This window comes from Aotus nancymaae, unplaced genomic scaffold (assembly GCF_030222135.1).
Source record: "Aotus nancymaae isolate 86718 unplaced genomic scaffold, 86718_ANA_hifiasm-v0.15.2.pri h1tg000006l, whole genome shotgun sequence".
Lineage (NCBI taxonomy): Eukaryota > Metazoa > Chordata > Mammalia > Primates > Aotidae > Aotus > Aotus nancymaae.
The window spans coordinates 40,874,339-40,890,613 of NW_026988417.1; the positions used below are offsets into that span (position 1 = coordinate 40,874,339).

The 16,275-nt window shown below is 39.7% G+C and overlaps 1 protein-coding gene across 1 annotated transcript in view; it reads right to left on the reverse strand.

Moving 5' to 3' along the window:
- Nucleotides 1-15,501: 15,501 nt before the first annotated feature.
- Nucleotides 15,502-16,275, reverse strand: part of BEND4 (BEN domain containing 4) — a 28,835-nt gene continuing 28,061 nt past the window's right edge. Inside the window, exon 5 of the mRNA XM_021675635.2 lies at nucleotides 15,502-16,043. Coding sequence (XP_021531310.2) covers nucleotides 15,826-16,043 — 218 coding nt within the window. The 3' untranslated portion in view covers nucleotides 15,502-15,825. The remainder of the gene's footprint in view (nucleotides 16,044-16,275) is intronic.

A 16,275-nucleotide genomic window follows, 5' to 3' on the forward strand; every position in this document is an offset into this window, starting at 1 on the left:
AGCAATAGAGACCTCTGCTCATGGAACAGATACCATTGCACAGGGTGAAGGCCCTCCAACAATTCCATTTGCTTTTCTGATAATAGCAATAGGGAGGGAGCAGAGGGCAGAAACAGGCAGGGCATGATGTCAGTGGCTGAGCCTGCAGCGTGTGCCTGTTTGCAATGTAAATGGGCAAGCCTGTCTGGGTAACAAAATGGAAAGGATCGCTTCCAGTATGAAAAATCTGTCCTCAGAAACTGTTTCCTTACAAATATATTAGTTTACTACTTTTAATATTAAAGAATTGACCAGATTAAGACTTGGCATAATTTTGAGAAGGTATATGCATCAGTTTTTAGGGCATTTGTAGGGGGACAAAACTGCTTTATTTCAAGAAGGGTGGTAGCACAATGCTTTTTTTTCTCTTCCATAGGTTATTGGGATACAGGTGGTGTTTGGTTACATAAGTAAGTTCTTTAGTGGTGATTTATGAGATTTTGGTGCACCCATCACCCGAGCAGTATTCACTGTAGTCTTTTATCCATCACCCCCTTCCCATCATTTCCCCCTGATTCCCCAAAGTCCACTGTGTCATTCTTATGCCTTTGCATCCTCATAGCTTAGCTCCCACTTATGAGTGAGAACATACAATGTTTGGTTTTCCATTCCTGAGTTACTTCATTTAGAATAATAGTCTCCAATCTCACCCAGGTTGCTGCAAATGCCATTAATTCATTCCTTTTTATGGCTGAGTAGTATTCCATTGTGTGTGCATCTATCTATCTATAATATATATATAACTGTGATTTATATCTATCTATCTGTATCTATAATATATATATATACATAAATGCCAACCTAAATGCCCACCAATTGAGTGGATCTTTATCCACTCAATTGGTGGGCATTTAGGTTGGTTCCACGTTTTTGCAGTTGCGAATTGTGCTGCTATAAACATGCGTGTGCAGGTATCTTTTTCATATAATGAGTTTTCTCTGGGTAGATACTCAGCAGTGGGACTCCTGGATCAAATGGTAGTTCTACTTTGAGTTCTTTAAGGAATCGCTACAGTTTTTCATTGTAGGTCTAGTTTACATTCCACCAGCAGTGTAGAAGTGTTCCCCGTTGCACAGTGCTTTTTTAACAGTGGAATTTTTATTTTTTTGAATAGGTTCTTCCATTTGTCTTTCTGATACCTTCTTTCTAGAATAATAATTTAGGCATTTCATTTTAACAGTTGAGAACAGTGTATTCTGCCACAATGCCTTTCTACGTAGTCAATAAAGAAGAAATAAAGAACTGTAAGATAAACTGTCAGGGAAAAAGTGACTCTGAGCAGAGAACTCTAGATTAGGAGTTCTTAACATGAGACCATGGGTAAGTATCAGGGCATTCAAGAATCCCTTGGAATTTCCTGGAAAATCCTGAGTGTATGTTCTTCTGGAGAAAGGTTCCCTAGTTTTGGCCTTGACTCAGAAGGTTAGAATCATTCCTGTAATATTTCTTAAGAGAAATTAAGTTATGCTGCTGTAACAAATTAACCCTGAAACCTCAGGAGCTTAAAGTCACAGTGCTTTCTCACTCCCTACGTTACTTCCCCTTCCAGCTTCTGTAAGTCAACAGACATTTGTTCAGACTTTGCTCTGCTCAAAGGCTCCAAGCTAAGACTCCAGGGAGGGAAGGATCAGGTCCCCTGAACTTCACATGACCTCACCTCGAAGCAAGTTCCTGGCTTTTCCTTACCCACGAGACTCTTACCTTCCTTACAAAGAAGCACCAGAACTCAAGTGGGAAAAAGACAGCATGATTCCAGATAGATAAGTGGAAACAAATAATTTAAAATGTTCTGTTAGTGTGTGTGTGACAGGAGTAGGTGGCAGGGAGGGGAGGGAGATGTCTTATTTCTGAAGTTAGTTAGGAATTTGACTACTACAATTTATGTTCCAGGAAGCATGCTAATAGGCTTATTTTCTATACTTTGCTGATTTCCAACAGGAAACAGGCAGCTTATAATAAGAAAGCACTGTTATAACAAACTTTTAAAGATAAATGCAGAGACAAAAACAGAAAAAGGTGGCTGACAGTGGTAGAGAATAAGCGTATCAGAAAAACCAAGCTAAGGAATGCAGCAGTTGACAGTCAACTTGTATAACAACTTTGGGCTCCCTAGCAGCCAAGGAAAAAAGGGAGACATGAATAAATTTGGGTAGAGGCAGTAAACACCTTATGGTTCTGGGGAACTATATTATTTTGATATTCATTCAGGCACTGCTAGTTAATAGCTGCATAAATGTGAACAGGTTACTCAAAAAAAATTTTTTTTTTTAAGATGGAGTCTCACTCTCTCACCCAGGCTGGAGTGAAGTGGCACAATCTCGGCTCACTGCAACCTCCACCTCCTGGGTTCAAGCGATTCTTCTGCCTCAGCCTCTCAAGTAGCTGGGACTACAGGTGCGCCACCATGCCCAGCTAATTTTTTTTGTAATTTTTTTTTTTTTTTTTTTAGTAGAGATAGGGTTTCACCCTCTTGGCCAGGATGGTCTCAATCTCTTGACCTCATGATCCACCCACCTCGGCCTCCCAAAGTGCTGGGATTACAGGCGTGAGCCACCGCGCCCAGCCTCTGGGCCATACTTTCTTAAGTGATAGTAATTGCTTGCTGAACAAGAAGATCTCTGAATTCCTCCAATCCGTAACTTCTCAATTACTGATACTGAAAAGAAATGGCTTTCTTTATACTTTTCACCAGTATTATTAATTCTTCATTAAATAAATGTTTACAGTTCCCCATAGATTCATGAGGATTTCCCTCAATATGTATCCTTAAAGAGAAATATAAAAGGATAAGGAAAAGCCCAATCTTTACCTATTTTTAAGCTATCATAGACATTCTTCTGCAAAAAAAAGAAAAAAAAAAGTCTATCCACTGGGTGTAGTGGCTCATACCTGTAATCCCAGTACTTCAGGAGGCCAAGGCAGGAAGATCACTTGAGGTTGAAACCAGCCTGGGTAACATAGTGAGACCTTGTTTCTACTAAAAGAAAAAAAAAATTGTTTTCTACTAAAAGAAAAAAAACTTAACCAGACACGATGGCAGACATTGATAGTCCTAGCTATTCGGGAAGCTGAGGTGAGAATATCACTTAAGCCCAGGAGTTCAAGGCTGCAGTGATCTACAATCATACCACTGCACTCCAGCCTGGGCAACAGAGCAAGACCGTCTGAAAACACATACACACACACAAAGTCTATCCAAATATATACCAGAGAGTGAACGGGTAATTAATTAGCACAAAATGTTAACAGAAAACACAATGTAAGCCACAATCAAACAGAATTATTACATTTTTATGCTGAATTGAAAATGCTTCTGTGTTGCTAGGAAGGAGAAAGAATCATTGTCACTGGTACAAAAAAAAAAAAAATACTAGAATACATGTTTATACCCCTTTCCTCATCTCTTGGCAGGGCCTGCATTTCTCCCCAGCATCTGGTGGAGAGTGAAAAGTCACTGTTTAACCCTCATTTTGTCTGGAAGTGAACCCTGGTTTGTTTTTTCTTTAAAAAGCCTATATCTCCAGTTACATTTGCTGGTTCCTCTCCTCTATTCAACCACACAGCCTACTGTTTATTATACAGTCATGCATTGCTCAATGACGAGGATAGGTTTTGAGAAATGTGTCATTAGGTGATTCCGTAGTGAGAGCACTGACACAAACCCGGATGGTATTGCCTACTGCATACCCAGACTCTACAGTAGAGCAAACGTATTGCTCCTAGGCTGTGAACCCGTACAGCAAGCTTGTCCAACCTGTGGCCCATGGGCCACATGCGACCCAAGATGGCTTTGAGTGCAGCCCAACACAAATTTGTAAACTTTCTTAAAACACTGTGAGATTCTTTTTTAGCTCATCAGCTATCATTAGTGTATTTTATGTGTGACCCAAGATAATTATTATTCTTCCAATGTGGCTCAGAGAAGTCAAAGGATTAGACATCCCTGTCCTACTGCAGGTGACTGTGCTGAACGATGCAGGGAACTGTTAACAGTAATGCGGTGGTATTTATGTATCTAAAAAAAGCAAAAGCACAGTAAAAATAGTCCCAGAATCTTATGGGACCACTGTCATATGTACAGTCTGTCATTGAATAAAATGTCGCCATGTGATGCGTGACTATACATCTTTTTTCTCTTTCTTTTTTTTGAGGCAGAGTTTCTACTGCCCAGGCTGAAGTGCAGTGCGTGATCATGCCCTACTGCAACCTTAAACTCTTGGGCTCATGTGATCCTCCCACTCAGCCTCCAGAATAAATGCGGCTACCCCCATGTCTAGTTATTTTTTAATTTTTGTTTTTGTAGAGACAGGGGTTTCACTATCTCTGGTTTGACAAGGCTGGTTTTGAACTCCTGGCCTCAATTGATCTGTCCACCTCAGCCTCACAAAGTGCTGGGAGTATAGGCGTGAGCCACCGTGCCCGGCCTATATTTCATTTTTATTATGTTCTTAAACATTCTTAAACGAGAATGTTTTTAAGGATTCCCATGCCTCAAGAAATTTTTTTTTTTTTTGAGACGGAGCCTTGCTGAAGTGCAGTGGTGCAATCTTAGCTCACTGCAGCCTCCGCCTCCTGGGTTCAATAAATTCTTCTGCCTCAGCCTTCTGAGTACCTGGGATTACAGGCACACGCCACCATACCTGGCTAAGTTTCTTTTGTATTTTTAGTATAGATGGGGTTTCACTATGCTGGCCAAGCTGGTCTCGAACTCCTGACCTAATGATCCGCCCATCTCGGCCTCCCAAAGTGTTGGGATTACAGGTGTGAGCCACTGTGTCTGACTAAAATTTTTTTTTTTAATACTAAACAAGGTAAAAAAAATTGGGATCAATTTGGTCTATAAAATGTTTATGAAATGACAATGAATGTTTATCTTAAAGCTGTATTTCAAAGCCATGGTTTAATCCAATTTGTGAAAAAACATACAACCGATAAGTACAAGCACTAAGATATTGTATTTTAGATGTATTATTCTACTCCACTTTTATTTAAAACTGTAAGCATATTTCTTTTCTTAAAATATCAATTTTATTACTCGTTTTTAAATTTACAGATAAAATGCAGGCATGTTTCTTAAACATCAGGACCAATACAGGCACTGAGACTGTATCTCTAAGCATTAGGACTAAATCAGAACCAAGAGATTCCTACATTTAACTGTCTTTGTCTGATAAGAGACACAGATTGACTGGTACATACTTTTCTCGTTTTATGTCTGATTCAGCTTTAAAAAAAGCTTTTTTTAGAGATGGCATCTCACTGCATTGTCCAAGCTAATTCAAACTCTTGGGCTCAAGCAATCCTCCCAGCTCAACCTCGCTGGGATTATAGGCGTGAGTCATCACACCCGAACTGATTCAGCTTTCTGAATACAGCTTTATATGAGGGAACAAGTTGTCCAGTGAAGCTTGGGATTTTCTCATAATTAACAGCTCTTTGTCATTTTTCTTCAAATAGTTGCCAAGCTGTTGGATGTATTACTTTGGTTCTTAGGTCATGGTGCCTGATAACAATGCCAGGCACATCAAGCTCTTGATAAATACATTGTATGAATGCATAATAAATTTAGAAGTGATTACATCATACTATATTTGATTCCTTCATTTATGTAAACCGTGCACTGAGCAGCACTCTCTAAAATTGCCTACATAGTATTTTGACTATTCTGGACTTTTCCTATAAATGGAATCATACAATGCATGGCTTTTTTTTTCTTTTACTTGCCATAAATTTTCAAGGTTCATTCATGTTGTAGCATGTATTAATACCTCACTCCTTTTTAATGGCTGAATAATATTCCATTGCTTGGATATGTATTTTATTTATCCATTCAATTGATGGACATTTGGGTTATTTCCACTTTTTGACTATTATAAATAATGTTCCAAAGCATTTATGTAGGCATATTTTTAATTCTTTTGAGTATGTACCCATGAGAAGAACTGCTGAGTCCCCTATTAACTCTATGATTAACTTGTTAAGGAACTGCCACTGTATTTTCCAAAGTGACTGCACCACTTTACATTCCTACCAGCAATGTCTGAGGGTTTCATTCTCTCCACATCCTCAACATTTATTACTGTCTTTTTCATTTTAGCCATCCTAGTGAAGTGGCATCTCATTGTAATTTGATTTACATATCCCTAATGTTTAATAATATTGAGCATCTTTTCTTGTGCTTGTTGGCCATTTGCATATCTTCCTGGGAGCATACATACTCAGATCCTTTGCCCTTTTCTTTCCTTCTTTTTTGTTTTTGAGATGGAGTCTTGCTCTGTCGCCCAGGCTGGAGTGCAGTGGCGCCATCTTGGCTCACTGCAACCTTCACCTCCAGAGTTCAGGCAATTCTCCCATCTCAGCCTCCTGAGTTGCTGGGATTACAGGTGTGAGCCACGGCGCCCGGCCTCCTTTCCCCATTTCTTGTGGGGCTTTTTGTCCTTATTGTTGAGTCATAAGTTCTATATATTCTGGCATCGGTCTCTTATCAGGTCTGTAAGTGTTTTCTCCCATTCTGTGGGTTGTCTTTTTCATTTTTCATGGTGTTCTTTGAAGCACAGAAGTTTTTGTTAAAATCCAATTTATCTATTTTTTTTTGTCACTGAAGCGTTTCGTGTCATATTAAAGAAACCTCGCCTGATCCAAGATGAAGACTTACTCCTGTGTTTTAAGGGTTTTATAATTTTAGCTCTTAGAAGCATTTAGAACTACTCATTTTGAGTTACTTTTTGAGGTTGAGGTAGGAATCCAACTTCATTCTTTAGGATATATCTTGTTGTCCCAGCACCATTTGTTGAAAAGACTATTCTGTCTCCATTGAATTGTCCTGGCACCCTTGATAAAAATCAACTGATCATAATTTTAAGGGTTGATTTCTGTTGGCTGTCTGTGTTCCTTGAATTTCCATATAAATTTTAGGATCATCTTGCCAACTTCTGCAAAGAAGCCAGCTGTTTTGATAAAGATTGCATTGAATCTGTAGATCAATTTGGGAGATACTGCCATCTTAACAATATTATCTTCCACTCCATTATCATGGGATGTTTTTCCATTATTTAGGTTTAAAATTTCTTCCAATGATATTTTGTAGTTTTCGGTATACAAGTTTGGCGCTTATTTTTTTTAAATTTATTCCTATTTTATTCTTTCTGATGTGATTATAAATGTAATTATTTTCTTTCTTTTTTTGAGACCGAGTCCTGCTCTGCCACCAGGTTGGAATGCAATGGCATGATCTCAGCTCACTGCAACCTCTGACTCCCTGGTTCAAGCGATTCTCCTGCCTCAGCCTCCTGAGTAGCTGGGACTACAGGCACGAGCCACCAAACCCAGCTAATTTTTGCATTTTTAGTAGAGATGGGGTTTCACCATGTTGGCCAGGATCTCCTGACCTCGTGATCCACCTGTCTCAGCCTCCCAAAGTGTTGAGATTACAGGCAGGAACCTGTAATGTAATTAATAGGATTGTGTATTGCTAGTGGTACAATCGATTCTTGCATACTGATTTTGCTTTCTGCAGCCTAAATGAACTTGTTTCTAATCATTTTTCTTGTGTGTGTGAGACAGGGTCTCACTCTGTCCCCCAGGATGGAGTTCAGTGGCACCAGCGTAGCTCACTGCAACCTCCACTGCTCAGGCTCAAGTGGTCCTCCCACTTCAGTCTCTCAAGTAGCTGAGACTACAGGCATGCACCACCATGCCTGGCTAAGTTTTGTATTAATATTTTTAGTGGAGACAGAGTTTCGCCACGTTGCCCAGACTGGTCTCAAACTCCTGGTCTCAAGTGATCCGCCCACCTCAGCCTCCCAAAGTGCTGGAATTACAGGTGTGAGCCACTGCGCCCAGCCTGTTTCTAATACTTCTAAATTGGTGGCTTTACTCTGTGTGTGCTTTGCTACAAAATATCCAACAGCTCGTATTACTTAATAAACCTCTTTTAATGCTTCAGCATAACTTTAATTTCATTTTAACTGATATTCCAATTCTAACAAAAATTATTTGGACTAAAGTATTGCTTTTCCATCCAAAACTACTGACTAGGCTGGGTATGGTGGCTCACACCTGTAATCCCAACACTTTGTGGGAGGATTGCTTGATCTCAGAAGTTCAAGACCAGCTCAGACAACATGGCAAAACCCCATCTCTGCAAAAAATACAAAAATTAGCTGAGTATGGTGGTGTGCACCTGTGTCCCAGCTACTCAGGAGGCTGAGGTGGGAGGATCATTTGGGCCCAGGAAGGTCGAGGATGCAGTGAGCTTTTAGCCACTGCACTCCAGCCTGGGCAACAGAGTGAAGCCCTGTCTCAAAACAGAAATAAAACCAAAAACTATTATCTTAAGTTTGCATCTTCTAGGGCAAAAATAAAACACCTATTTTCCCTAAAATGCAAAAGTGTGTTGTCTTAGCTTTTACTTTGTCTGACTTTGAAATAACACTTACAATTGTGCTGTTTGCTAATGATTATGTCAGATTTATATTTTAGGTAATAACTAGAAGTGGGAAGCCACAACCATGGCCCCTTATTTAGCCACAGCTATTTTGCTTTTGAACCCGAACACTGTTCAAAAACCACAAATAATCACTATCTGTTTATTTTTAAAAGTCATAGGTAGAGCTATAGGGTTTTTTTCCTTCCTGATGGAATGGTACCGTGAATAGGAAGTATGTGTGCTTCATGTGTGAATGTAGAAAATACTGCATGGAAATCCTCTCAGACCACATGTCACTCTGAGATTGTCACCGGCTATCCCTTTCATTCACTAGATCAAATGAACTTCTGGATGACTTTTGGTCACTTTCCTGACAAAGCTGAGTATCTTTTATTTGGATATTAAGCATATAACATTTTCCTGGTGTTCAGAGACAAGCAGAAAACCCTTAGCTTCAGGGAGAGAAAAGTTACCTATTCAAAGAAACAGAAAAGTATTTACGATGAGTTGGAAAGACGCAAAAAAGCAAGTTAAAACACTTAACAGAGACTTGACATTTATTGTGCAATTTTATTCCCAACAGAACATGTGGCATTCTAGAGGTATATGAGGTAATAAAATCAACACTCCAATTAGAACACCTGAAATAACTGGCTCTAGTAACAAATGTCTCTTATAATTAAAAATATTGAATGTTTAAAAAACTTTTATAACATTTTAAGTTCCTAAAAGAAATGAGCCTAACACTTAAAAAACAACTTACTTTTCTATATAAATTGTTCACAAAAAAATCTTGCTATTCTATATTACACTATGCATTTGTAGTTTTATTAACATATCCCTAGTGGGTATTAACTCTACACAGTACAATCAAATAGAAATTATTCATAGAGAATCAACAAGACTCCAACAATAAAAATATCAGGATCAATGGATTTGTCACAGTTTCTCCACAAGTATTCATCATAGAAAATAGAGTAAAGGCAAGTCGGCCCCGGTGTTAGGCTGCTACATGAAGTTCCAGAGAGGAGAGACATAAAGGCAATGCTTAAATTGGGCAGGGTCGGGCTGGACCAGTGACCTTGAGAGCTCCATGACCCACTTCTGGCATGCCCTGTTCCCAAGAAGCACAAGCCAGGCCCCTCATGGCCTTGGCATGCTCTTGAACTTAAACACAGCCAAAGGGATGTTAAAGCCAAACTACAGGGAAGAATCAACAGAGTACTGTATTTTCTTACAGAATTTTCCACAACAGTTCTCACAGTGACATCGTAAATTAACACTCTCTTCCAAACCAACCAGACTCATCAGCTCTAAAGCTACAAAGACAACAAACATGAAAAGTGAATTAAACATTGGCTAACTGATGCCCCGGTGCTATTTCTAACATCTTGGAGTTCCCAAAGACTCTCACTTCACTGAGTTCAAAGTTTGCTTTTATCTCCCTGCATTTTTGCACGAGGAACCTATGAGATAAATGTGAACATGCTAGTGATTTTAATTTACCCACTTTTAAAAAAAGTTTTCTGGTTTTCATCATAGGATCTTATGTAGATCAAGCCTTATACAGAAACCTGGGCAATTCCCAGAAGATATATGGTTTGTATGTTCCTACTTAAGTACAGACATACTTTAGAAGTAGGTTTTAGTAACACAAATATCAACTTTCCTTTGACGGCATAAATAAAGCAACAAATCCATTCTAAAGTGTTGATGGGCCTTGAGAACCGTGTTCCAGCTACTAAGGAAGACTGAACTGGTCATTCTGCTTACTATGCCCAAAGGGATCCTCTTCTTAGCTAAGTACCCTGGGCAGTTTCATTATCAATACAATGGGGTAAGAACCCTAACAGCCACACAGGGTGGTTGTGAGGATTAAAATGAGGATGCATTAAAGTGCTTATCAAAGTAACTGGCACACAAGAACTCAGTAGATAGATATTAGCTATAGTTGTTGTATATACTGTTAATTAAGTGGTTCTGAATGGGCCTAAATAGTTTTCCAGTGTGGCCAGGATACATCTGGCCACTTGCAGTAGCCCAATTATTCTAAGAATAAACAGATTTTCAAATAAGTCTTACTAGCAGATGTGCTTTCATTGTAATTTGGGGATCTGTGATTCAATAAAAACATAGCCCTTTTATCAGATAGCTACAGAAAGTTATGAGGGAAATTAATCTGGTCACCATTACTGCAAAGATTTGGTAATTTAGTGCCTTCAGAAGTCAAATTAACCAAGCTGGTCATTAGATGATTGAAGTCTCGACCTCTCAGTGTTACCTACAACTGAATATTCTGTGGAGGGTGAAAGTGGTCTCTAATGTGTACACAGATCAGTTAAAATGTTACATTTCACATTTAGAAGGCAAATATTGATGGGTTATTATTTTGGCTCTCCATGATGTCAATTCTTTGCTCTCCTCTAAAGAAAAACCTAACATAAATGAAAGAACCTGTGCCACTGGCTGACAATGTAACTTTGCAGAGGACTATCTGCTGGGTGATATTTTCCTACATTATTCCAAGTGAAGTGGTTATTTTTATCCAGTACTTACATGACTGAAAGAAGCCATCACTATGTTTACAAAAATACATCATAATGATACATACTGCTGTTTAGACACATTTACATTAGAGTTCTGACTCAAGCACTCCATTTGACATGTTTTGCCAAACAGTTTTGGCACGTGTTGCCACATTAAACATACACCAGCAAGACTTGCACCATATGTGCGAAATCATTTTCTATTACATTTCTAAAAATCTGTATATATGAGCTGTCAAAAATTAACGCAGATCTGTACTGTGAAATGACACAGCACTGAATGAGGAAAGTTAGACATTTACATCTTCTCTAAAGTTGAAGCTATTATCCATGAATGAGATTTTTAAAGATAATTGAAATCTAAGAAACTCAGGAGGTAGTCAATGGGTATTAGGTTTAGGTTCTAGAGCACATAGTGAAGAATGGAATGTAAGTGAGGGCAATGGATGTTTGCTTTTCTGAACATAGTGCACATTTCATCTTTACCTAATGCTCCAGCCATTTTCTGAGAGTAACAGAAGGGAGGCAACAAGCCACTGAGAGTGGCAGGGCAACGTAGGAATCATAAACTTATAGATTTGAAGTCTGGATTACTGTCTAATTTAGGGCAAAATATCCGATATTGCAAGGTTACTGGACTTTTAAAAGTCCTATCAATATCAGTCACCTCTAGTTGATGCCACATGGAGTAGTTGGATCAAATAATAAACGGTAATCATTTATATCTCCTTACAATCCTGATGAAGGAATCTCTTATGTCAATGTGTCTGTCACTGATGAAAGGTAAGAAACAATGCAGAACACAGTCACCTACTAACTCTACAGCTGTGATGTAGCTACATGCCTCAATTCCCCTACCAAAGGAGATGATAGCAATTTTCAGCAAACGCTCTATTATTATCCTTAGTGAAGCTTAATGAAACATAAATGGTAACAGTCACCTAAATGCTGTGATAGAATGAGGAAAACCAAAAAAGTGATGCCTGGGTTCAGGGGCTGGAGGAAGTATTTTCAAGTAAATACGGAAGGTAGTTGTAAAATGTCCAAGTAAAACAAGAAAGTACTTGTAAAATTTAAATGGTTACAATTTTTCTTGAAAGCATTTAACACTAAGGTTAAACCATGAGATTCTGAACGAAGCACTGTCAAAAGAGTCAGTGAGAAACGTGACTTAAGTATCTGCTTGCAAAACACTGGTCCCCTCCACAGGCTCCCGGCCTACACTATCCAGTTCAGATCATTCCAGGGTCATCCTGAGCCAGGCTGGAACTGAGCTTGGGGCTTCAGCTCACTGTGAAAAGCCAGCATGATCTTTATGACAAGATTTTAATTTGGAAAACACTGTCACTTTTGGTAGGTATGGCTCTTCTGATAGCTGGGCTTATGGATCACACCTAGTCATTGACAAAAAAGCCACATTTAGTCTTTGCTGTCAGGCCAGCCCCGTGACCACCTCCTCTAACCAATGAAGTGGAGCCATAGCTGCATCCTGAGCTGTTTTAACTCCATCTATTTTACACCAGTGCTAACATGACTCAAGGAAGACTCTAAAAGCTGACATGACTAAGTTTCTTGTAGAGCAATCTGTCCATTTGCCAGATAAAGATGTAGAAAATCAAATCAAAATGATAAGCAACACCTTCAAGTCTCCAAGAATTTCAACTGAAAGGCTCACAGAGCAATGACAGCATCCGATCTTAGTGGTGAGCTTTTACCCTGGTTACATAGAGGCCCAATGGGCCTTAACCAAAAATAAATGAACATCCTTTGTAGGTCCTGATTTAAATATCAGGAAACCATGCAGACAACCACCATGAACTCAGGTACATACCAGCCTTAAAGGTGAAGCTCATGTGGCAGTGTAGATATGTCCTAAGGAGAGGAGCCAGCAGTGTCTACACTGATGCTGTATCATAGCCTAGTGGCTGCTAGTGCCTTCGTCAGATGCTAGGTTTGGCTAAAGGAGCCCAGAAGTTACACAAACAGTAGAAGTATAATGGACCATCTCACCAGGGGGCAAAAGTCGCAGGTCCTAGACCAGGGAGAGGAGTTAGGACTGGTTGTGTGATTCTGAGTATGGAGTGTGTCAGCCTTGTGCAAAAGAGATGCTCAACAATCAGTCTCAACATTCAGAATTTGCTGATGGAGAAACAGCTGATAGAGAAATAATTCACCTAGAGTGGGTATGAGGGAGGAAGAGACCATGTGTAACTTTGGAACAAAGGTGGTGTGCAAGCCTGGCACAGCAGCCTCCTCAGGAGGTGACGGTGACAGCCAAACCACAGGCTGCTGTCCCCTGCCCTTGCAGCAGTGGTGCAGGTGTGTCATCATGTACGGCCATGGAGCGGGAGTGCAGAAAGTGCTCTCATTGGCCTCTGCGAAGACCAGCATGACAGGGCTCCAAGATGATGCTTAGATATGAAGAAATGTTCAGGACCCTCAAGCTTGCAGGAAAACAAGGGCTGGTGTGTTTTTCTTAAAAGGAGTGATCAAATATTGTTGCTATAGAAAAACAGAACAATGTACTCAGCAGTATGGACAACTTACGGCCAAAGCAAAATTAAGAAAAGGTAAGATGGAAAAACAGATGAGGCTATGGTGGGGTTTTCTTCTAGCAAAGATGTCTGTTGCCAAAGAATCTCATAAGAAAGACACCAACTTCTCGGACCTCTAAAAATGCTTTAAGAAGTATCTTTCTTCCTTGGATAGCCAAAGATACTGGTCTCATGGTTGCCATAAGAACATGGCGTTTGCCCATATCATTTCTTCCACTTCTAAATTTTAGCTAATTTGCCCAAAATAGATTTGTAATATTAGTTTTCCCTCTACCATTGAATAGATTTGACAAATTTTAATTTTCTCAAAATAGGACTGAAATATTAGTTCCCCCTATATCATTGAGCAGATCTGACAGATGACCATCTCTATAAACATTAAACTTTTCAATGGATGAAAGGTAGTAATACAAAAAAAGCTAATAAACAAAAGCTACAGAAAGACCTGTTTCTAGGACTTCGTATATAGTGAATGCAAATTAAATATTAAATCTAAAGGATAATTTATGAGTTTATGTTGACAAAAATAGCCAAAAAACCCTTTATCAATGGGTTCTCATAAACTTCAATCTCCATCCAATTTTCAAAACCCTTGGTCATGTCTGTAGATGACTATTAGCCTTCAATAAACGGTGTCCATTTAGTCCTTTGCTCTACAAAGAATGCAGTAACCTGGACTAGTTTCGTAAAGAAAGCCTCTCTGACTCCAAACAGGAAGCCCTCAGAAATGATGATTCTAGCACCTCTATAGCATTTGCCAATAAGGAAAGGTTCCAGAGGTACCACTAATTTCACATATGGAGTTCAACAAATTAACCAGGGAACAGTGAGTGGGAGAGGCACAGTGCTAACTTAGCCAAAGCTAAGGGGCACACTGGGGGAAAGGAGGCACAGTGGGGCTGAAACATTTTCTTCAATGACAATTGGAAACAAGATTCATACAAATGCTAAAGATCAAATCAGCAGAGAAAGACCCTCAAGTTTCAGACTAATTACTGACAAGCCCATTGCATAGTTGTCAGAATGGCCTTGAAGCTGTGTGTATACAATGCCAGAGCACGTAGTCAATTCAGGGAATACCATTAGTCACACCACTTGTTTGGTCTTCAGTGCACCAAACAACGAATTGATTGAAATTCTCATTGTTCTACCCATCACTTTGGCACTGTGTCAACAAAGCCTGATTTAAGGCTGTGGAAACTATGAATTTATTAACCTAAAAACTGAGCATTTGAAAATGGTTTTGGATCTTTGGATGTTTCTTGACTAACAATGAAAAATGACTACTGTTTGCAAACTCCGGAGATCAAATAATGCCTTCTTGATCAACACAGTGGATTTTTTTAAATAACAGAAAAATAGCTGACCTGTAATTAATCAGTCTGTAGATGCTGCCTCTGTTCTCTGGCTTCCTTTTAGTAATAGACACTATTAATGTTGAAATAGTATATGATGTCATCTATCCTATGTCTTTGCCGAGAAATATGAAGTCAAGTCTTTGGAAAACATAAAGACAACTTATTTGAATTAAGAGAATGTTTGTTCCTTGTCCTTTAACATAACTCCCTGTCTCCATCTTCTCCCACGGGCAGAAACACTACCCCAGCCTTCCTGGTGGACTGTCTCTGCCCAGGTAGCAGAGTTTGAAGGTTTGAGAAAGGTAACTAGGAGCTCACCTATTTTTTTTTTTTTTTTTGAGACGGAGTTTTGCTCTTGTTACCCAGGCTGGAGTGCAATGGCGCGATCTCGGCTCACCGCAACCTCCGCCTCCTGGGTTCAGGCAATTCTCCTGCCTCAGCCTCCTGAGTAGCTGGGATTACAGGCACGCGCCACCATGCCCAGCTAATTTTTTGTATTTTTAGTAGAGACGGGGTTTCACCATTTTGACCAGGATGGTCTCGATCTCTTGACCTCGTGATCTACCCGCCTCAGCCTCCCAAAGTGCTGGGATTACAGGCTTGAGCCACCGCGCCCGGCCAGGAGCTCACCTATTTTTTCACCCTCACCATCTAGCTAGTAATCATTTAAAATCAAATGTATTTTTTTATTTTTATAATATAGTATTCCGAAAGTATGTTGTAGGCACCACAACTTCCCAAACAACCCTAAAATGGATTTCTATTGGGGTACTGTGGCAGCTGAGAATGTGTAGAGTATGACAGAATGACATGCTTTGGACTCTCAGGTGACAGGAACAGGACATTCACAATTGGAACTCTTGAGAGGACCGGCTGCTACAACAGGAAGATTCTGTCCACTAATCCCCAGATCCATCCTGGGAACTTTTATTGAAGACTTCATCCTGCGAAGCCTGGTGATCGATCCCTTCATAAAACGAGCCACCGTTGTGCAGGAAAGTCCCCACCGCCCGCCCCTGTCGGGCGTGACCTACAGCATCGCTGAACACTTTGTTTATCTGCTCCTCCGAGGGCATCCACCAATCGGGGTTGGAGGTACAATGCATCCTAATGAATTCTGCAGGAATATACACAACATCAAAAAAAGAGAGAGAGAGAAAAAAACAACAGCTGGTTTTTGCAGAAGATGACAGGGCAGACTGCTTAAACTTTAACAGAAGCTCTATCAGAAAAGCTTTATGGGAAATCCAATGCAATGCCATGATGATGTCACTCATTAGACCCAATTTATTCCATACAAAAATTTTCTCCTCATGTGCAAAAGTTAAAAAAAAAAATCGCATAAGTGA